This window comes from Rutidosis leptorrhynchoides, chromosome 1 (genome assembly GCF_046630445.1).
Source record: "Rutidosis leptorrhynchoides isolate AG116_Rl617_1_P2 chromosome 1, CSIRO_AGI_Rlap_v1, whole genome shotgun sequence".
Lineage (NCBI taxonomy): Eukaryota > Viridiplantae > Streptophyta > Magnoliopsida > Asterales > Asteraceae > Rutidosis > Rutidosis leptorrhynchoides.
This window is the reverse complement of record NC_092333.1, coordinates 18,066,332-18,091,951: the sequence shown is the minus strand read 5'-3', so window position 1 is coordinate 18,091,951 and position 25,620 is coordinate 18,066,332. Positions and strand designations below refer to the sequence as shown.

At 31.8% G+C, this 25,620-nt stretch overlaps 1 protein-coding gene across 1 annotated transcript; it reads left to right on the top strand.

Moving 5' to 3' along the window:
• Nucleotides 1-4,311: 4,311 nt before the first annotated feature.
• On the top strand, nt 4,312-6,612 carry LOC139843948 (F-box/kelch-repeat protein At3g06240-like). Its single transcript, XM_071834166.1, has 5 exons — nt 4,312-5,098; nt 5,354-5,423; nt 5,859-5,886; nt 6,275-6,377; nt 6,593-6,612. The coding sequence occupies exons 1-5, from the start codon at nt 4,312-4,314 to the stop codon at nt 6,610-6,612; spliced, it is 1,008 nt and encodes a 335-aa protein (XP_071690267.1).
• Nucleotides 6,613-25,620: the final 19,008 nt, after the last annotated feature.

The window sequence follows — 25,620 nt, the reverse complement described above, 5'->3', positions numbered from 1 at the left end:
AATAAATGACCCAATAGGAGGCGTTACGACACAATAGGAGGCGTGATGACGCCATAGGAGAATAGGAGTTGTGGTGAAACAATAGGAGGCATGACGACACAATAGGAGACGTGGCTACAAAATAGGAGGCGTGGCGACATAATAGGGAGCGTGACGACCCAATATGAGGTGTGACAACACGGTAGGAGGCGTGATGACGCAATAGAAGGCGTTACAACCTAATGGGATGCGTGACAACTTAATAGGAGGCGTCACGACCCAATAGGAAGCGTTACGATACAATAGGAGGCGTGGCGACGCAATAGGAGAATAAGAGGGGTGGTGACACAATAGGAGGAGTGAGGACACAATCGGAGACGTGAGGACACAATAGGAAGGGTGACGACACAATAGGAGGAGTGATAAAACAATAGGAGGAGTGACGACACAATAGGAGGCATGACGAACAATGGGAGAATAAGAGTTGTTGCTAAGAGGAGGCGTGACAACGCAATAAGAGGCGTGACGACACAATAGGAGGCATAACGTTGCAATAGGAGGCATAACGTTGCAATAGGAGGCCTGAAGATGCAATTGGAGTCATGACGACGCAATAGGAGGTGTGCCGACGCAATAGGAGGCGTGCCGACGCAATAGGAGCCGTGACGACGTAATAGGAGGCTTGGCGACGCAATAGGAGGTGTGACAACGCAATAGGAGGCGTGACGACCCAATAGGAACCGTGACGACGCAATAGGAGGCGTGATGACACAATAAGAGAATAGTATTCGTGGAAACACACCACAATAGGAGGCGTGAGGACGCAAAAGGAGGCATGACGACGCAATAGTAGGCGTGAAGAGGCAATAGGAGGCATGCCGAGCCAATAGGACGCGAGACGACGCGATAAGAGGCATAACCACGCAATAGGAGGCGTGACCACGCAATAGGAGTCGTGACGACCCAATAGGAGGCTTGACGACACAAGAGGAGGCGTGATGACCCAACAAGAGGCGTGACGACCCGATAGGAGGGGTGACAACGCAATAGGAGACGTGACGACGCAATAGGAGTTGTGACTACGCAATAGCACGAGGGTCGATGCAATAGGAGGCGTGACGACACCATAGAAGGCGTGACGACCCAATAGGAGGCGTGAAGACCCGATAGGTGGCATAACGACACAATAGGAGAATCGGAAGCATGGCGACATAATGCGAGCGTGCCGACACAATAGGAGGCGTAATGACCCAATAGGATACGTGATGTCCCAATAAGTGACGTAACGACACAATATGAGGCGTGACATCGCAATATGAGTGTATAAAATATAAATAAATAAGTCACGAATACGGGGCATTTTTATCTGTCTCAAATGTCATTGTAAATGTTGCTGTATGTTATTTTAGTTATTACCATATATATTACCACATTTACTAATTTACTAATGATAGGAGTTAATACTTCACTCCCATTGGTCACGATATTGTTCACGTTTTTTTTAGTAAACATTACCATATATACTAATGATATGAGTTAATATTCCACCCGAATTGGCTACAGTATTGTTCACGATTTTATTCAATTTCAAAATTAAGGGTAAGAAAATATATTCTTTGGTCAAAAAATTGTAGTTACCATGTTATTAGTTACCGATTATATACTACGAATATATTTATTTGAGGCTAAATTTTTTTGTTATCACTATGTTAGAAAGAAGATGCATAATAATTGCGTTTGATACGTCTCCAAACATAAGTTTTTAACAAAACTTTATTTTTTATTATTTATTTATAAAAGTGACGTGATTTTTATTTTTAGACTTTAGTGGAGTATGCTTAGATACTTTAATTATGTTTTGCAAGTAATATTTTTTGTCATAATGCTAGTGAGTAACATTTTTAGCAATGAGTTATATATTAATTATTTATTAAAATTTATTTTGGTACATTATATTTATAGTATACTACTAGAAAGAGTTTGGACCGCGCGTTGCGGTGGTTGCGTTTGAATATACATTGATTGAGATGATATTTATATAAAAAATGACTACGTATGTTTACTTTGAATATTTTGAAAACTAAATACCGACACCGTGATTCATTATAGTGTTTTATTTAACTCTCTTTAAGAAAAATAAATACACCTAATGGTGAGCGTGTTGCGGTAAAATATTTTAACGTCTTTTATGAAACTAATGTTAAGCGAGAACTGACAAAATATATTGCGAACAAGAAAAAAAGTGCGGAGGACTCCATCTCAGGCAGTTTTCCTTACAAACTCATGAACACACACACACACACACAGATATATATATATATATATATATATATATATATATATATATATATATATATATATATATATATATATATATATATATATATATATATATATATATATATATATATATATATATATGAGTTACCCAAAATGTTTTCCGTCAAAATAAGATGCGTTTCGAATATAATTAGCTGCGTTATGTTCAAAAAATTATTTGAAGTTGAACACTGATAACAGAGAAACATAACGCGCGACGAAAGAAAAGATAAATTCCGTCAAAAAGGAGTAATTTTATTTAGTAATTATTATATTAAATTGAAAAAATAAATTTTAACCCCTAAGTTACCATTTATATCCCTGAACAGTTATAACTTTTATTTCTAAACAATTACAACTTATACCCCTGTAATATACTTCATTTGACACTTTTTTTCCTTGCAAAAACGTCATTCACTATGACACGAAACGACGAAATGTTCGGTTAGAATTAGCAAATATCAATTTATACCCCTGAAATATACTTCATTTGACACTTTTCTTCCTTGCGAAAATGTCATTCACTAAGACACTAAACGACCAAAGATTCGGTTAGAATTAGCGAATACTAGATAAAAATTCGACCACGCGTTGCTGCGGTTGTATTCAACGCGAGGTCGAATTTGAATATACGTTGTTTGGTACCTAATATATCTAATAAATTGAGTTGTTTGTTGTACGCAAGGTTGCAAAATTCGCTATTCGGGGATTAATCGGTCGGGACTTTAAAAGGATTAATCGGTAATTCAGAGATTAATCGGGGATTAATCGGATTGTTCTGTATACATTTAAATATTAAATTTCAAAAATTATATGTATAAATATGGAATAAAAATCATAAATATAAAAATAAACTTTAACATAATTGTCTAAAATTATTCATTTTGCTCAAAAACTATAAAGTTCCAGTGTAAATTCATGTTAAAATGTTAATCATTTATGACTTTGACCGAATTTGATTACCAAATTCGATTTTGACCAATTAATTGACGTTGACCATTTAATTAAACGGATTTTTAAAAATCGGAACAGATTGCTCTTAAAAATGATTAATCGGAGATTAAACGGCGAGTAATCGGGTTTTTTACAATACTGGTTGTACGTATATGTATATGTATGAAATATAACCCCAAATATTTGGTCTTTTTTTTAACGATGTCCGTTTTGCTCGTAGTTAGTCTCTTTGTGTTCGTTAGATTTTTTCAAGTTGAACGGTGATCTCGAAAAAATTTAACTCGCACCGAGCGAGAAGATAGAGCCCGTTAAAAAATCGGGTGAAATTATTTTCTTTTATTTTAAATAAATTATATATTTACACTTTCTACTTCTGAAAAAGTATAAAGTTGAGGAGCCATTGTGTAAATTGAACCGAATTTGAGGGACCGTTTGTAGTGTGAACGCAAATAAAAATGACAATCCAAAAGAACTGAAACGACGAATTTTGGCGCGTGTTTTAGTAAAAATTTGGGTGGAATTATTTTCTTTTATTTTAAATAAATTATATGTTTACACTTTCTACCCTTGAAAAAGTATAAAGTTGAAGGGCCGTTGTGTAAATTGAACCGAATTTGAAAGACCGTTTATAGTGTGAACGCAAGCTCAAAACGACAATTCTAAATAACTGAAACGACGAAGTTTGGCGCGTGGTTTAGGTTTAGTATATGTAGGATAATAATAAAATAGAATAAAATAATAATTGTAATTGTAATGTAATGTAAATTGTAATCGTAATATAACAACTTAGTTCTTCGATTAGCTTAGCACGCTAACCATCTGTTGTTCATTCAATTACAAGATGAAGACAAGATGAAACCTTAACCCTAGATCAATCTCCAGTTTTGCGTTCTCATAATCTCATCTTCTTCATCATCATCGAGCTACCAGTTCTCCGAAATTGATAAAGTAAGTCATCATTTCTCTATACTCTGTTCTTCTCCTTTTGCCTAACTCAACACCCAAATCACACCCGCAACCCAAATTGCTAAACCGTTGGAGTTTATGAAACCATTATGGATGCTAGGGTCTTGCAACGGGCTTGTTTTACTCTATGATAATATTAACCTCTGTTTAGTAATAGTAAATCCAACCACAGGGAAGACGTTGAAAGTTCCAAAATCTGGTGGAGGCTGTAATGATGCATATGGCTTTGGTTATGATTCTTCTACGGATGATTATAAAGTTATCTCCTTTTATCGTATGAGCTTTCCTAATTCTGATGGCTATTTTGTAAGCGTATATAGTTTACGTAACAATTCATGGCGCATATTGCCTAATTGCCCTTACAAACAATATGTATATCATCGACAACAAGGGGTACTCTTAAACAATATTCTTCATTTTGTAGCAAGAAACAAACACTCAACAATGACTATTGTTGCTTTTAGTTTAGCTGATGAAGAATTTCATGAAATCGAGTTACCGGATTCATTTGAGTGTTCCCTGCATTCATTCAGGTGTTTACGGTGTTCATATACGTGTTGCAATGTCTTTGCTCTTGGCGGTGACTTAGTTGCTGTTCGATGTGATCGTCACTTTTATGAATTGTGGGTGATGGAGGAGTATCGGGTTCCTAAGTCTTGGACGAAACTTTGTATCTTTGAAAACGACATGGATCTAGCTTTTGAATTATTTGCTCAGGTAAGCAATCAGGATCTTTTGTTGGGTAATAATGAGGCGCAGGAAATTTTTATATACAATATGGATGAACGAAGATGCAAAAGTGTAGCAATTGAAGGCTGTCCAGAAGGAGACCTGGTTTATAATTCGTATGTTGAAAGCCTTGAATCACTTGAACGTTTTGGTTAGAGCAACACTTGTTTTGTTAAAATGAGTTTAAGTTTCTAGACTGCACATTAATTTTAGACTGTATGAGTTGCTGAGTTGGATTAGTGAAAGGGTGAATGACCAACCTTGTAAGGCATCTAAAATCTACGTTTTCTTGCTGTATTCTCTTTAAGTTATCTACTTGTTGTATAGTTTACATCTACAAATATATTTGAGGTATTTTTATCACCTTTTTTGGTTATGTTCAGTTTTATCAATGTACTTTGATTAGGCTCCATTTTAGTTATTGAAGCTAAAGTATTTAGTTTGATTCTTTGTATGGAGGATAAATTGGCTACAATGTATGTTTATTTAGAAATGACCTGTATGTTACATCTTTTGAAAACTTGAATGACCGGAATAAGAGGGGTTTCATTCAATTGGATCGGTTTAAATTGAACTAATTAAGTGAACTCTATTGCTTTTCAGTTTCTAGAAATTGAACTAATTAAGATGAAAAGATAAATTTTCAACTATGAAGTTGATCAAGCGTACTATCATTTCAAGTATGAACTATATCACTGCAACAACCTACTTAAATTTGTAAGGATAAGTTTTTCTCTTTTTTGATTAAGTTCGATTTTTTTTAATGTTACTTTTATTTGGATCCATGTTAGTTATTGAAACTATCTTATGATATTTTCTTTTAGTTATTCTTATGTTTAGAATGACCATAATAAATGCTTTATAGAAATTACCGGTGTATAACATATTTTTTTTTAACCTTGAATGTCCAGAGCAAGAGGCTCTCATTTGTTTGGATCGGTTTAAATTGAACGTAATTAGCAAAATCAATTGCTTTTCAGTTTCCAGAAATTTTATATTAACAGTTCAAAGTTGAAATTTTATATCAGTTCAATTTGAACGAAAGTGAAACGGAACTGTAGAACCTTGGGGTCTATACCATCTGTAAATAAATATGGTAAAAAGGACTAACATATCTCAATTGCTAAGTTTCGTTACCTAAAGTATGTTACATATGAGCACACAGTTACTGAAGAAGGGGCAAGGGTCCTCTAACTTATGAATGGAAGGCTGTGGATCTAATCAGTATTGTGTCACGATGGTTGGATCCTGTAAGTTATAATAAGTTTCACTGTATGATATTCTTTTAAGTTTTTTTTTTTTTTTCTTCTATGTCAAACTTTTGCAGATTTCCATCTTTCTCTCAACACCTTTTCAGTTCTTGACTGATGAGGGATGCCTTTGTATTAAGTGGCAGAAACCAAAGCTAGCTACCCGCGATCAGATGTCAGGTACTTACATTTTTTAAATATGCATAAGCATGTATCCTTTAAATGTGTTAATGTTAAGTCTTATTACTAACAAATTAGTCAACTTTTAGGCTAATATAGTAATAATCGGGTATTGCTTCTCATGCCCATACTGTAAGAGTAGCATGCTGTAAACAAAATTATATGGTAACCTGAATTTGCGAAACATACATATTAAATCTTATAAAAATTTTCAGGCCTTCAGGAAGCCAGCTGAACGCTGATCCTTACTATTTTGTGTTTCACGTCGAACTCGTAATTATTGCCGCACCTTATATTATGTATAATATAATATAATGCCATATGGTTTTACAAGTGCAACCATTGGTGGTTTTTTTTCCATATATTATATGGGACTTGACAATTAGGTGTAGTTTCTATGCTATGCATATGTTTTGAGCATATGGTTTTAGTTGCATTACTAAAATGCATATATGTGTCAACTTCTCTGTTTGAACAACATCTAGTTTTTTAAAAAACAAAATCTTTTCAGTGAATCTTACATGAGAATGATAAAGGGTTAGAATGGGACATGTAGCATTATCTGAAAGTATAAGGAATGTACCTGTGGCTGTGTGGCAATCTTATGGTTTCTTACCTATGGCTGGGTACATGCCATTTGATGAGGCAAACCACTTTGGATTGGTTAGGAAAGTAAGTTAGAATGTTGTGATACTTCTATTAATTTTTTCATTAGGTAAGAAACTCAACTTATTGTGTTATGGTATCAACAAGTGTTAGAAGATTAGGATGATATGTACAAGCTAAATATATGTAGTAGTCTTATAAATTGTTATTTAAAGAAGTTTATTTTTTTTTAACGGGGATATCGACATCGAATGCTCTCATTTGTCCCCCACACACACGTTAGGAGCTACTGCTCGTGATGATGATTTTGATTAGCGAGATGTTCACTTTTACTTGGATTATGCAATAGATTTTGCTTATTCTCCTCCCACGACGTGCCTAGCTATTACGTTCCGACTCATGCATCTGCCGGTAAAGTATTCGCGACGATATTGGTAGTACCACCGAAGGTTGGGAAAATCCCCCAGAGATCTTCCCAAATCGCATTGATGTTGGAAGGAATGAGATCAAAATTACTAAAATTATGTCCTCTTGTTTGTTTTGATGCTGTGTGATTGTAAAATTACTAAAACATGTAATATACGTGCAGGTACTTATATATACGTGGTTAGTTTTAAGATATACCTTTGTTGCCATACGGTTCATCATCAAAGTCAAGAATTGATGATTTGAGGAAAATAATTTATAAGTGTGTGGTTGGATGACAAGCTTACAAAGTTTGTGTGAATTTAAGTTTATTTTTTTCTATAAGATCAAGCTAAAATTATAAAAACATTATTTGGGTGACAAAATTTCTAGAAAAATAAGCTAGTTAAACTAGCTTAATAAATAAGTTTATAATTTCTTAATATAATATCAATTGTTCATCGTATAATCTATTGTCATTTTAATTAGTTTACGACTATAAGTTATAGTTGCATTACTAAATACCTTTTCATGATACGCATATTTGATCCGTATCAAATAAGTCTTATTTGTATAAGACTTATGTACATTTAAACAAACAAAATCCTTTAAAATTATAAATAAAGAGCCATCACCGACTAGAAGCAAGATCCGTGACGAATAGATGAACACAAGACAAAAACAATCGGTACTAGAACCGTCTACCGGATAGAAGACACGAGCTGTCTAGAAGTTAACCGGGCAGATAGTATCAAACAAAGCTGCCATGTATATGCCGTTTAGAAGATTATTCAAACGGAGGATAGCGTGAAGAAACACATAAAGACTTAAGGTTGTGTTCACACGTAAGTCAAACAAAGTTGCGACGTATATGCCGTCTAGAAGATTATTCGAACGGAGGATACCGTGAAGAAACACTTGAAGACTTAAGGTTGTGTTCACATGTAATCCCTTCAAACTTGTAGTGACCCGAACTTTTCCATGTTTATATATTAAATGAAATTGATATTTACATGATTAAGTGTTTCCAATATGTTAAGCAATCAAACTTGTTAAGACTTGATTAATTGAAATATGTTTCATATTGACAATTGACCACCCAAGTTGACCGGTGATTCACGAACGTTAAAACTTGTAAAAACTATATAATGACATATATATGATTATATATATAGTTAACATGATATTATGATAAGTAAGTATCTCATTAGGTATTTTAACAATGAGTTATATACATAAAATTGTGTTTATTGAATTAAGAAACTCGAAACGATATATATAACGATTATCGTTATAACAACGTCTTACTAATTACATATGAATCATATTAAGATATTGTTACACTATGTTTAATGATGATAAATGATAAGTAAACATGTCATTATGTATATTAACAATGAACTACATATGTAAAAACAAGACTACTAACTTAAGGATTTCGAAACGAGACATATATGTAACGATTATCGTTGTAACGACATTTAAATGTATATATATCATATTAAGATATATTAATATATCATAATATCATGATAATATAATAATTTAACATCTCATTAGATATAATAAACATTGAGTTAACAACATTTAACAAGATCGTTAACTTAAAGGTTTCAAATCAACATTTACATGTAACGACTAACGATGACTTAACGACTCAGTTAAAATGTATATACATGTAGTGTTTTAATATGTATTCATACACTTTTGAAAGAATTCAAGACACTTATCAAAATACTTCTACTTAACAAAAATGCTTACAATTACATCCTCGTTCAGTTTCATCAACAATTCTACTCGTATGCACCCGTATTCGTACTCGTACAATACACAGCTTCTAAATGTATGTACTATTAGTATATACACTCCAATGATCAGCTCTTAGCAGCCCATGTGATTCACCTAACACATGTGGGAACCATCATTTGGCAACTAGCATGAAATATCTCATAAAATTACAAAAATATTAGTAATCATTCATGACTTATTTACATGAAAACAAAATTACATATCCTTTATATCTAATCCATATACCAACGACCAAAAACACCTACAAACACTTTCATTCTTCAATTTTCTTCATCTAATTGATCTCTCTCAAGTTCCATCTTCAAGTTCTAAGTGTTCTTCATAAATTCTACAAGTTCTAGTTTCATAAAATCAAGAATACTTCCAAGTTTACTAGCTCACTTCCAATCTTGTAAAGTGATCATCCAACCTCAAGAAATCCTTGTTGTTTACAGTAAGATATAATTCTAAATCAAGGTAATACTCATATACAAACTTTGATTCAGTTCCTATAACTATAACTATCTTAATTCGAGTGATAATCTTACTTGAACTTGTTTTCGTGTCATGATTCTACTTCAAGAACTTTCAAGCCATCCAAGATCCTTTGAAGCTAGATCATTTCTTGTCACTTCCAGTAAGTTTACCTAATAAACTTGAGGTAGTAATGATGTTCATAACATCATTCGATTCATACATATAAAACTATTTTATTTGAAGATTTGAACATGTTATCACTAGAACATAGTTTAGTTAATTCTAAACTTGTTCGCAAACAAAAGTTAATCCTTCTAACTAGACTTTTAAAATCAACTAAACACATGTTCTATATCTATATGATATGCTAACTTAATGATTTAAAATCGAAAAACACGAAAAACACCGTAAAACCTGATATACGCCGTCGTAGTAACACCGCGGGCTGTTTTGGGTTAGTTAATTAAAAACTATGATAAACTTTGATTTAAAAGTTGTTCTTCTGGGAAAATGATTTTTCTTATGAACATGAAACTATATCCAAAAATCATGGTTAAACTCAAAGTGAAAGTATGTTTTTCAAAATGGTCATCAAGACGTCGTTCTTTCGACTGAAATGACTACCTCTTACAAAAACGACTTGTAACTTATATTTCTGACTATATACCTTTACTTTTTCTGTTTAGATTCATAAAATAGAGTTCAATATGAAACCATAGCAATTTCATTCACTCAAAACGGATTTAAAACGAAGAAGTTATGGGTAAAACAAGATTGGATATTTTTGATTGTTGTAGCTACGGGAAATATTGTAACAATTCTATACAAATCATATCTTAGCTAACTTATATTGTATTATACATGTATTCTAATATATTATGTAATCTTGGGATACCATAGACACGTATGCAAATGTTTTGACATATCATATCGACCCATGTATATATATTATTTGGAACAACCATAGACACTCTATATGCAGTAATGTTTGAGTTGGCTATACAGGGTTGAGGTTGATTCCAAAAATATATATACTTTGAGTTGTGATCTAGCCTGAGACGTGTATACACTGGGTCGTGGATTGATTCAAGATAATATATATCCATTTATTTCTGTACATCTAATTGTGGACAACTAGTTGTAGGTTACTAACGAGGACAGCTGACTTAATAAACTTAAAACTTTAAAACGTATTAAAAATGTTGTAAATATATTTTGAACATACTTTGATGTATATGTACATATTTGTTATAGGTTCGTGAATCGACCAGTGACCAAGTCTTACTTCCCGACGAAGTAAAAATATGTGAAAGTGAGTTATAGTCCCACTTTTAAAATCTAATATTTTGGGATGAGAATACATGCAGTTTTATAAATGTTTTACGAAATAGACACAAGTAATTGAAACTACATTATATGGGTGAATGATCGAAGCCGAATATGCACCTTTTGCTTGGTAACCTAAGAATTAGTAAACCGATCTACTAATTGACGCGAATCCTAAAGATAGATCTATTGGGCCTAACGAACCCCATCCAAAGTACCGGATGCTTTAGTACTTCGATGTTGTTTTTATCATGTCCGAAGGATTTTCCGGAATGATAGGGGATATTCTTATATGCATCTTGTTAATGTCGGTTACCAGGTGTTCACCATATGAATGAATTTTATCTCTATGTATGAGATGTATATTGAAATATGAAATCTTGTGGTCTATTATTATGATTTGATAATATATAGGTTAAACCTATAACTCACCAACATTTTTGTTGACGTTTTAAGCATGTTTATTCTCAGGTGATTATTAAGAGCTTCCGCTATTGCATACTAAAATAAGGACAAGATTTGGAGTCCATGCTTGTATGATATTATGTAAAAACTGCATTCAAGAAACTTATTTTTGATGTAATATATTCTTATTGTAAACCATTATGTAATGGTCGTGTGTAAACGGTATATTTTAGATTATCATTATTTGATAATCTACGTAATGCTTTTTAAACTTTTATCGATAAAATAAAGGTTATGGTTGTTTTAAAAATGAATGCAGTCTTTGAAAAACGTCTCATATAGAGGTCAAAACCTCGCGACGAAATCAATTAATATGGAACGTTTATAATCAATATGAACGGGACATTTCAAAACTTAGCCAAGTGTGTAGGCTACCCGGTAGTCTACACACGAACGTCAGGATATCTGGGCCAACCATGATTTCAGGAAAGTTTGTTACACTAGTTTGTTACAACCATAAAAGGAATATTTGTCACGTCATCATTCCCTCTAACAAACTTTTAGCGCCTATAAATACCCGCATGGGTCATTATTTGTCATCATCACAATCACAACAACATTACTCTGCAAAAACTACATCCGACAACTACTATCAATAACACTTCGATTGAATTCCGGTCAACTACCAGATTTCAATACTCATAGATATTAACGTACTCAATCTAATTGAGTGAGTTAATCCGATTGATTGTTTTACACCCTCGTGAATCCAAATTTCGAATCGGTTTGCACGATTGTCGGAGCTAAAACAATCTCTTAATCACTTTTTTCCTAAATTAAGCACTCAAACTTATTACCATGAGTATTAGGTTTGATCACTTTTAGAAATATAATAAGCTCAAGTTTCTACCTTCAAATATAAAGTCCAACTCGAGTTACTTTTACCGAACACACTCTATGTACACCGGGTGATTCTAAGCTTTTGCAATGTAGTAAATGAATATGGGCTACAAGTTCTGCAGCCCAATAGTAGCGTAGTGGTTTTGTTGGATAACCAAGCCCAAATTCGAAATTAGGGTGTACAGTACAAATAAAATGTTACTCAGTAAAATAATGAAAAGAAGTGGGTCACAAGATTGTAATGGAGTTTTCACATTCTGGACCACGCAAAAGTTTCAAATATCACATTCGTGAACGTGATATTCTTGTTCAAACTCATCACTTGGTCGAGAAAAAGATCAATAATAAGTGAGATCTGTGTGTTTTGGCATTGATTATTAATCCGCATTATTTTTATTAAATTTAAACCTCAAAATTTAGAAAATGAAAATTGAACTTGAGTCTCCCCACTCTACTAAAAATTAACATCACATTTTGTGCCTGACATATTTAGCATGAACCTTAGTTGGTCACATACATAGACACATAGTGATACATCACATGTTATATTCGTGAACATGAATATTGTAATAAAACTTATTTAATAAACGTATGAAGTTTTTCATAAAAATTACGTAAGAACATGAATTTTGTTAACTCTGACGTATACGAGGACTCTACATGATAAATATTCCTAATTTCCAGTATACCTAATTTGAATGTCGACTCGATTCTTTCGATCATCTAGTCTTGTAATGTGACTACTCACCAATTTGCAAATCAAATGAATTTGGTACAAATTAGTATGACTTTTTAGACAAAATCTTGTACGTGTTGGTTGGAACTTCAATTCATGCTCGATCAAACAGGAATTAGTTGATGTCTTGTTGATGATATATCGTTTTCTCAAAACTGTACGGTTAATTCTCAAGCGATGTAGTTTTCAATATCTAATTCAACTTGGACACAATAATAAAATAGATATAGACGTTGTTTTGATCCATCCACATCCTAGAAAGCAACTTCTTATCAATCAATTTAACTTCGAAGTAGAAAAACATACATGAATTTGAGTGTACATGAAAAAAATTTAAAGAACATAGTATTATTGCAAACGTGATAGTTTAAACTTAATTACACGTTAATCATTTAAAACCTGTTTGTTACTTTGTGAAGATTAGCTGTTTATTGCAGCATAATTATATGTTTGTGTTATAATTTAGTAGTAAGAAAGAAGAGATTAAATTCTTATTCAAGAATGGTGTACATATCCTTACAATTGAGTGAGTATTTATAATACTAAAACTTAACTGTACATTACTCGTTTTCATCTTCAATTATAGAGTAGGTGAAATAGTAATCAATAATTCATAATTTTACTGTGCAAGATTATCAATCATCTATATTCATCTGCATGCGTACAAAATGAGAATCCATCCATATCATAACACTCCCCCTTGGATGATAATTTTGTTTCGTTAGAAATCAACTAGTACTGCCTCGTTAAAAACCTTGCTAAAGAAAAATCCAGTGGGATAAAAACTTTAGCCAAGGGAAAAAGAGTGCAGCATAGAGTTAACTCCCCCTCAAGTGGACATCGATGAGCTGTTACATCTTTTGAATATGCCTCATGCCAATATTGTGAACGTGTGTTCTGAAAACAGCAGTTGGAAGTGCTTTGGTTAAAAGATCGGCAGAGTTTTGCTGGATTGAACATATCTCATTTCAATCTGGTTGTCCTTAATGAGATCTTGAGTGTATGAGAAAAATCTAGAAGGTATGTGTTTTGTTCGGTCACTTTTGATATACCATTCTTTCATCTGTGCTATGCAAGCTGCATTATCTTCATAGATAGTTGTTGGACTTTTATCGCGTTTTAGTCCACAAGAATCAGTAATGAGTTGTGTCATTGATCTCTACCAAAAACATTCCCGAGTGGCTTCATGTAATGCAATCACTTTGGCATGATTTGATGATGTTGCAACAAGTGTTTGTTTTTGAGAACGCAATGATATTGCGGTGCCTCTATTTAGGAATACATATCCAGTTTGAGATTTAGCTTTATGTGGATCAGATAAATAATCTGCATCTGTATAACCAAACAAAACTTGTTTCGAGTTGTTAGAATAAAATAATTATAAATCGGTAGTTCCCCGAAGGTATCAAAATATGTGTTTGATCTCATTCCAATGTCTTTTGGTAGGGGCTGAGCTGAACCTTGTCAACAAATTAACTGCAAAAGAAATGTCAGGTCTTGTATAATTTGTAAGATACATAAGAGCCCCAATTGCACTAAAATATGGAACTTCTGAACCAAGAAGATCTTCATGATCTCTTAGAGGATGAAATGGATCAGTATCAATATTGAGATCTAACAACCATAGGAGTGCTTAATGGTTTTTGTCTTGTCCATATTAAAATGTTTTAAAAACTTTTCGGTATAAGTTGTTTGATGTATAAGTAAGTCATTAGTCATATGCTCAATATGTAAATCAACGTAATACTTGATTTTTTTCATTTCAAAATCTTTCTTTAGAAATTGAATGGTTTCATAGATTTCTTTATTTAAAATAATTGACATAAACAACTACGATCACATATCCGAACATTATTTTTATAAAACACACGTGCAAATAAGTTTATATGTATACCCTTTTCTTATCAAGTAGTCATTTAATCGGTTATACCACATACGTCCCGATTGTATAAACCCATTTAGAAATCTTTGTGATTTAATGGAATATATTCCCTTGAGTTTTGCATTAGATGCTTATGATACCTTAACCCTTCAGGTATATTCATATATATCACTATTAAGTGATCCATACAGATAAGTAGTAACAACATCCATGAGATGCATTTAAATAACTACCAGGTTGATTAAGTATCTAATAAGTAATTGTATCCATTACAGGAGGATAAGTTTTCCTCCTAATTCATTTCTGGTCTTTGTGGGAAATCTTGAGTTACAAGTCTAGTTTTGTCTTGTAACTTCATTTGCACATTTCTTTTTCGGATAAAAATTCATTTGTATCCCATACGTTTCACATATTTAAAAGTGATAACGATTGATCCGAAAACTTTTCTTTTATCGAGCGATTCTAATTCAGCTCGTATTGCTCCTTTCCATTCAGCTCAATCATGTCCATTTTGATATTCAATGACGGATTTTAGTTCCAGATCATCATCTTTATTATATGAAAATATCTCATCAAGATTTTTCATTTCATTTTGGATCCATAATATTGCATAATTTATCGCAATTTATGTATTTACATTTATCAATATCCTCTGCAGAAAGAGTATTGATTTGTAGTTCTTCTTGAACATTTTCTTTTACCTCATTATCAGCTGATTTTCTTTTTCGAGGATTTTTATCTTTGGAACCAATTGGTCTCCCACGTTTCTGGCGTGGCAAAGACTCATGAGTGACATTATTGCCAACTTTTAGAATTTCAATTCTAGCTGAAGCATTTACTGCTAGTATATATGATTTAGTCACTCCTTTTTGTATCTGTAAATACATCAGGTAATTTATTTGCAAGTTCTTGCATATGCATTATTTTTGAATTTTTGTTTCGCATTCTTTTGTACGAGTATCAAGATACCTTAATTGATTCACATCATGAAACATCATTTTATTTATTTTTTCATTTCTCCCCCCTAATCTAGAGAACAATTAAAATGACAATCAGCAAAACGTGCTGTAAAAACATCACCCATCAAGGGTTCAATATATATTATGATTGAAGATGTTTCATATTCAACATATATTTTCTTCCTTCTTTGAGGAACCATTTGTTGTGGTGGTTCAATTAAAAATACACTGCACAACTAAATGTTCTAAGATGAAAATATTTGGCTCTCGACCAAAATTAAGTTGGTAATGAAAGGACCCGTTCATATACATTATAAACGATTCACAATAGTTTATTACATTGTGAGGTATTTGACCTCTATATGATACATTTTACAAACATTGCATTCGTTTTTAAAAGACAAACTTTCTTTACATTGAAAATTGACAGGCATACATACCATTTCATAATATCCACTATCCAACTATAAATTGATTTAATAATAATCTTTGATGAACTCAATGACTCGAATGCAACGTTCTTCGAAATATGCTATGAAAGACTCCAAGTAATATCTTTAAAATGAGCAGATGCACAGCGAAAGATTTCTTTAACACCTGAGAATAAACATGCTTTAAAGTGTCAACCAAAAGGTTGGTGAGTTCATTAGTTTATCATAATCATTTATTTCCATCATTTTAATAGACCACAAGAATTTCATTTCCAGTTCTCATAAATATACGTCCCATGCATAGAGACAAAAATAATCATTCATATGGTGAACACCTGGTAACCGACATTAACTAGATACATATAAGAATATCCCCTATCATTCCGGGATCCTCCTTCGGACATGATGTAAATTTCGAAGTACTAAAGCATCTGGTACTTTGGATGGGGTTTGTTAGGCCCGATAGATCTATCTTTAGGATTCGCGTCAATTAGGGTGTCTGTTCCCTAATTCTTAGATTACCAGACTTTAATAAAAAGGGGCATATTCGATTTCGATAATTCAACCATAGAATGTAGTTTCAATTACTTGTGTCTATTTCTTCAAACATTTATAAAAGCGCATGTATTCTCAGTCCCAAAAATATAAAGGGTAAAAAGGTAAATGAAACTCACCATATTGTATTTCGTAGTAAAAATACATATAACGTCATTGAACAAATGCAAGGTTGGCCTCGGATTCACGAACCTAAATTAATTATATATAATTATGTGTTGGTCAATATTTGTCTAACAAATTAGGTCAAGTCATAGTGTACCACAATCCTAATGCTCGAGACTAATATGTAAAAGTCAACAAAAGTAAATTTGACTCAAAATAATTTCCAAAAATCTATACATGATTAATATATAGTTTAAATATCGTCGTTTTATATTTTTAAATATTTTTAAAAGATTTATTAGAGTAAATAATATAATTTATTTATTAATAAATAAAATTTTATATTAAATTTATATAATATAATATACTTTTATATATATTAAGTAATAAAATTTATAGGGTTCATTTAATATCATAACGATAATATGATAGTGATAATGCTAAAAACGAACATATATTTCATCGCATTATCCCTCAAGAAAGACAAGCTTTTAGTTGCAGTTGTCCTATTTACAAGGAATATTTGTTTAAAAATTAAAAGGTGAAGACAAAAGACAGATTCGACGAATTGAAGACGCAAACGACCAAAAAGCTCAAAAGTACAAAGTACAATTAAAGTGGTTCAAATTATTGATGAGAAACGTCTCAAAATTACAAGAGTACAAGACGCAAAACGCAAAGTACAAGATATTAAATTATACGAAAGGACGTTCGAAAATCCGGAAGCGAGACATGAACCAGCTTTCAACGTACGACGCAACGGACCGAAAGTTAGAAATTAATTATGTATATAAATATAATATAATATATAATTAATTATATAAATTATATATTTATATTATATTTATATAATAAAATCCGTCGGCAAGCTAGGAGCCAAACTTGTGTGAGCTGGATTCCACAGCTCCGCACTCGCGGAGCTTATAAAGGCAAAACCAACCGCACTCGCGGAGCACACAAAAACAGTAATCTGCGTATAAAAGGCCAGGCAATTCGACGGATTATTTACATATTTTTCTTCTTCATTCATACGTAAGATATATATATATATATATATATATATATATATATATATATATATATATATATATATATATATATATTTTAATTTTAATTTTAATTTTAATTTTAATTTTTAATAATAAGGGTATGTTAGCGAATGTTGTAAGGGTGTAAGTCGAAATTCTGTCCGTGTAACGCTACGATATTTTTAATCATTGTAAGTTATGTTCAACCTTTTTAATTTAATGTCTCGTAGCTAAGTTATTATTATGCTTATTTAAAACGAAGTAATCATGATGTTGGGCTAAATATTTAAATTTGGGTAATTGGGCTTTGTACCATAATTGGGGTTTGGACAAAAGAACGACACTTGTGGAAATTAGACTATGAGCTATTAATGTGCTTTATATTTGTTTAACTAAATGATAGTTTGTTAATTTTAATATAAAGATTTACAATTGGACGTCCCTATAAATAACCATATACACTCGATCGGACACGATGGGCGGGATATTTATATGTACGAATAATCGTTCATTTAACCGGACACGGGAATGGATTAATAGTCTATATAATTATTAAAACAGGGGTGAAATTATGTACAAGGACACTTGGCATAATTGATAACAAAGTATTAAAACCTTGGGTTACACGCAGTCGATAACCTGGTGTAATTATTAAACAAAGTATTAAGACCTTGTTACAGTTTAAGTCCCCAATTAGTTGGAATATTTGACATCGGATATAAGGATAATTTGACGAGGACACTCGCACTTTATATTTATGACTGATGGACTGTTGTGGACAAAAACCAGACGGACATATTAAATAATCCAGGACAAAGAACAATTAACCCATGGGAATAAACTAAAATCAACACGTCAAACATCAAGATTACGGAAGTTTAAATAAGCATAATTCCTTTATTTTCATATTTAATTGCACTTCTAATTATCGCACTTTTATTTATTGTCATTGTATTTAATTGCACTTTTAATTATCGTACTTTTTAATTATCGCAAGTTTATTTTATCGCACTTTTATTTATCGCAATTTCATTATCGTTATTTACGTTACGCTTTAAATTAAGTCTTTTATTTATTTAATATTTTACATTAGGTTTTAACTGTGACTAAAGTTTTAAAATCGACAAACCGGTCATTAAACGGTAAAAACCCCCTTTTATAATAATAATATTACTTATATATATTTGTATTTTTATAAATTTAAAACTAATATAGTGTTAAGCTTGTTTAAGTGTATCCCTGTGGAACGAACCGGACTTACTAAAAACTACACTACTGTACGATTAGGTACACTACCTATAAGTGTTGTAGCAAGGTTTAGGTATATCCATTCTATAAATAAATAAATATCTTGTGTAAAATTGTATCATATTTAATAGTATTTCGTTATAAAATATAAGCTATTTCATATACACCCCGCATAACATCAAGTATTTTTGGCGCCGCTGCCGGGGAGAATTAAACGCCGAAAGCGCAACGCTATATTAAAAAAAAAAAAAGTTTTTATCAAGTTCTTTTTATAAAAATATAAGTTTAAAAAAAAAAAAATTGAACCTATAGAAATCGAACCCTTCTGAGCTGAAATTGAACCCTCCGCGACTCGCGGAGAATTTGAACTGGACCATACCGCACTCGCGGAGGTCCTCTGATAGGTCAAACCTGGTACTCATTTAATGCGAAATTAGGGTTTAATTATATTAATATTAATATTAATTAGGTTTTTTAGTTTTAGTTTTTATTTAATTTGTATTTTTAAGTTATATTAAGTTTTATTAAATATATAAAATTAATAGTTTTATATAAAAATAATATTTTTATAAAAATTGTACTTTTTACAACTTTTAGTATATTTTTTATATTTTGTATCTTTTTATTCGTTTTAGCGTAATTTTTGTATTTTTCGCTCGTATTTAGTTTTAAATCATAGTTTTTGCCATAGTTATTTTTACTTCTAGATTTTCAGGCTTTGCCGTAAAATCCCTTAAGTGCTTTTTCTTTAGACTAAGATTTAGGTGCTTTAGAATTTTGTGACGCTGTTCTAAGTTTTTAGTACCTTTTTAAGATATTGCCATTTGGGATATAGTTTTTCTATTAAGCTTTAATATTTTTAGACTCAATTTTTGATTTTTAGTTTTTAGTGCCTTTTTAAGTTTAGACGCGCTACTTTCTTATTTTTATTTTTCGACGCCTATTATTTTTCGCCTTTTTATTTTTCGACGTTTTTCGACGCGCTCTTTTTTTCTCTTATTTCTCGCCATTCTAGTTTTTAGGACTTAGAATTTTCTCTATTTCTTATCTAATATTTCTTTAGATTTCAAACGAAAAATTGTTTTAAGTGGTTAAATTGATAGACATCAAAATTTTCTGGTTCGTAGTAATAGTTGGATTTGTACGTGGACCGGGTTATTGGAGCCAAACAGTACTCAATTATATTGAGACCAAACGAATCCTGCCCCTCTGCTGCATCTTTTGGCTATTCGAAACGTGGGCAAAATCAAAAAAGTCTATTAATTGGATAACTTATATAATTTTTCTTTCTTTTTAAAAACTAATAGGATATTCAGTGAATGCACCGAGCAAAACGTTCATCACCTTTTGTACGTTCACCACCTGTAACTCGATCAAGACATCTAGCAAATATTGTCGCCGTTGATTTTTCTTTAGAATCTTCATCCAGTCGACCAGGTACTCCAATTCAAATTTTCGATAATCCAGTTTTTGAACCCGACCTCACAATTGAGAAACCGGAGAATATTCAGGGACAATTCATAGATCCTGAACCATTAATCTTTCCTCCGGAACCACCAATCATTCAAACAGGGATTGTTGAGGAACCAACCATTAAATCTGAATCCTCTAGTGATTCAGATTCAACAAATTCAATCATGGAGAATCTGGAACCTTTAAGTATGGAAGACCGAATGAGAGCTAAACGCACTGGCCAAGGTCACGCAATTACTCAACCAGACATTAATGCGCCAGATTATGAAATCAAAGGACAAATTCTACATATGGTGACTAATCAATGCCAATTTAGTGGTGCGCCGAAGGAAGATCCAAATGAACATCTTCGTACCTTTAATAGGATCTGCACACTATTTAAAATAAGAGAAGTGGAAGATGAACAGATATATCTCATGTTATTTCCCTGGACTTTAAAGGGAGAAGCCAAAGATTGGTTGGAATCATTACCTGAAGGGGCGATTGATGCATGGGACGTTTTAGTTGAAAAATTTCTTAAACAATTTGATAGTGCTCCAAATGAACATATATTTAGTAGCAATATCCTTCCGATATGTAAAGTTTTCAGTTACAATTGTTCTATTTTCAAGTAATATTCGTTTAAATAAATAAGTGCGAAGACAAAAGGCGAAAACGAAGATTTGAAGACAAAAACGTTTAAAAAGCTCAAATGTACAAGATACAATCCAAGTGGTTCAATTTAATGATGAGAAACGTCTAAAAATTACAAGAGTACAAGTTACAAAACGCAAAGTACACGATATAAAATAGTACGCAAGGACGTTCGAAAATTCGGAACCAGGACATGAGTCAACTCTCAACGGGCGACGCAACGGTGCAAAAATTACAAGTCAACTATGCACATAAATAAAATATAATGTATAAATAATTCTTAAAAATTATAAATATATATTATATTATTATTTAATAACGTCGACAAGCAAAGATCCAAAATGATGTGAGCTGAAAAATCAAACTCCGCGACTCGCGGAGTTTGAAGGCTTAAAATGCCACGACTCGCGGATCTGCAAAATTCAGAAATGGCCTATAAAAGCTCGAGCATTCTGTCGATATTTTTACACAATAATAATAATACTCTATAAGATATAATATATATATATATATATATATATATATATATATATATATATATATATATATATATATATATATATATATATATATATATATATATATATAGGGTAGTTTTATATTAGATTAGTTCGGGTTATGTAAAGGTTATTTTATGGGTTTTTGAAGTCGAAATTCTGTCCGTGTAACACTACGCGATAAATACTCAATGTAAGTTATGTTCTCCTTTTTAAATTAATGTCTCGTACTTAAGTTATTATTATGCTTATTTAATCCGAAGTAATCATAATGTTGGGCTAAAAATATTAAAATTGGGTAATTGGGCTTTGTACCATAATTGGGGTTTGGACAAAAGAACGACACTTGTAGAAATTAGACTATGGGCTATTAATGGGCTTTATATTTGTTTAACTAAATGATAGTTTGTTAATTTTAATATAAAGATTTACAATTGGACGTCCCTATAAATAACCATATACACTCGATCGGACACGATGGGCGGGATATTTATATGTACGAATAATCGTTCATTTAACCGGACACGGGAATGGATTAATAGTCTATGGAATTATTAAAACAGGGGTGAAATTATGTACATGGACACTTGGCATAATTGATAACAAAGTATTAAAACCTTGTGTTACACGCAGTCGATAACCTGGTGTAATTATTAAACAAAGTATTAAAACCTTGTTACAGTTTAAGTCCCCAATTAGTTGGAATATTTGACTTCGGGTATAAGGATTATTTGACAAGGACACTCGCACTTTATATTTATAACTGATGGATTGTTATGGACAAAAACCAGACGGACATATTAAATAATCCAGGACAAAGGACAATTAACCCATGGGCATAAAACTAAAAATCAACACGTCAAACATCATGATTACGGAAGTTTAAATAAGCATAATTCTTTTATTTCATATTTAATTTCCTTTATTTTATATTTAATTTCACTTCTAATTATCGCACTTTTATTTATTGTCATTGTATTTAATTGCACTTTTAATTAACGCACTTTTTAATTATTGTATTTTATTTCATCGCACTTTTATTTATCGCAATTTCATTATCGTTATTTACTTTACGCTTTAAATTAAGTTATATTTATTTTTAATATTTTACATTAGGTTTTAACTGCGACTAAGTTTTAAAATCGACAAACCAGTCATTAAACGGTAAAAACCCCCTTTTTATAATAATAATATTACTTATATATATTTGTATTTTTATAAATTAAAATTAATATAGCGTTAAGCTTTATTTAAAGATTTTCCCTGTGGAACGAACCGGACTTACTAAAAACTACACTACTGTACGATTAGGTACACTGCCTATAGTGTTGTAGCAAGGTTTAGGTATATCCATTTTGTAAATAAATAATTAAAACTTGTGTAATATTTCGTCGTATTTCGTATTTAAATTAATACTATTTCATATACACCTCGCATAACATCAAGTAATTTTTGGCGCCGCTGCCGGGTAAATCGGCGAAACGCTATATTTTTAATTTATTTTTGTATAAATATATTTATATATATTTTTAGAAAAACAATATAAAATTTAAAAAAAAAAACGTTTTTCAACCTCCGCGACTCGCGGAGATTTTCTGGAACGGGACATCGCGACTCGCGAAGCCGCCCTGTCAGGCCACAAAGAAACCCTAAAAAGCATTAATTACGGGGTATTATTAATTATTATTATTTAACCCTAATTACTTTATTATTATTATTATTATTTAGTTTAAGTTTTTAAATTAATTAGTTATAATTAATTATATTTAGTTTTAATATATAAAAAATTAATACTTTTATAAAATATAAAAATAAAAATATAAAAATAATATTTTTTATAAAAATAAGTAATTTTATCACTTTTTATAATTTGTATCCTTTTATTTAGTGTAATCGTAATATTTTGTATATTTTTCGTTCGCAATTAGTTTTAAAATTAGTTTTTCCGTAGTTATTTTATATGTATAGATTCTTAGGCTTTGCCGTAAAATCCCTTAAGTGCTTTTTCTTTAGATTAAGATTTAGGCCCTTTGGAATTTTGCGACGCCGTTTTTCGCTTTAGTTTTAAATAGATTTTAGTGCCTTTAAGTAATTGCCGTTTTCTGAATAAAATTGCATTTACCTTTAGACCTTTAGGCGCAACTTTTTAGATATAATTTTTAGACTTTTAAGTTTCGACGTTTTTCTTTCTTATTTTTATTTTTCGACGTTTTTTCGACGCGTATTCTTTTTCTTTCTTATTTCTCGACGATCTAGTTTTTAGGACTTAGAATTTTCTCTATTTCTTCTCTATAATTTCTTTAAAATTTCAACGAAAAATTATTTTAAGCGGTTAAATTGATAGACATCCAAATTTTCTGCTTCGTAGTAATAGTTGGATTTGTTAGTGGCTGAGTTGTGAGCTTCCGATTTAAAGGGTTCTGGCTCCCTGCTGCATCTATTGGCTATTCGAAACGTGGGCAAAAGCAGAAAAGTCTATTAATTTGATAACTTATATAATTTTTTTATTTTATTTTATAACTAATAGGATAATTAGTAAACGCACCACATTGTAGCTAAAATTTGGTAATAAACGCATTATGGAAAATCTCAAAAATATCTTAGAAACTCTTTATGACATCCGAAATCAATTTCATCAATACTCTCAAACAGGTGTTGATGACAATTAATTCGGTCAATCTTGGATCACGAATGACGAAACAATAACTGGTTGTGAAATATGTGGAGATTATCACTCAACATGGGAATGTTATTATTACGTTCCTATGGAAAATTATGCACCCATGGAACCTGAATGGAACGATTATGAGGAATACAATTCTAATTGGGATTATTCACAAGAATATATCCAAACTCAACAACCAGAAGACGAGGAAAATTATGTACCTGAAAATTCTTTAGATTATATGAAAATCAAACTCGAAGAACTTGATGCTCAAAATGAACAAATGAGAGAGTTTGTAAATCGGCAAGCTGAAACCCTATCAGATTACACACCTGTTGATCTGAGGAGTATTGTGCAAGAAAATTTTATATCATCGAATTTTGATGAATTCAAGAGTTTCGAAATCACCAACTATCCCGATGATACTTTTTATTCAGTTTTACCAATTTCACAACATATCGACACATTAGCCTCTACCGACAAAATCATCGATCCATCAATGAATGAAGAATAAGTAAGGGTGACAAATTGGTACTCTTGGGAAAATGATAACGTTGAAAATTTTACCCCCGAGACCAAAATGGTGAGACCAATAAGTACCATTAATGAAGAAGAATTTGCTTTGATCCCGAAATTCACCATTCCACAACCTTCCAACCCAATATTCTCAATAGACGAGTCATCCACCGGAAATGAACTACGAGCTGTAATAGATAATGACCCCTCGAATTTCACCCAATTGGGTAATAGAGGTGAAACCTTTGATCCCGAGAATGAACGGAAGGAAATGTTACGAATTGTCCGCCCTATAATATGTATGTCGATGTATATCGATCAATTTGACCAAGAACCAGAAAAGAGACATATCCATTTACTAAAAGCTACACTTAAAAAAGAATTAAGTAGTAACGATCGGGAGAGTCTAAACTTTAAACCCATTGATATATTATACACCACCCGAGATGTAAATAACTGGCTCACTATTCTAATTCGTGGAACTTATTCTACCGACTTCACATGTCGTCAGCTAAGTGTGGGGAAGTCTAACCCCACTTAACGTTAAATTAGGGGTTCGGGTTAGTGCATAACTAGTTAATAAAAATGCACTATTAGGTAAAAGACGC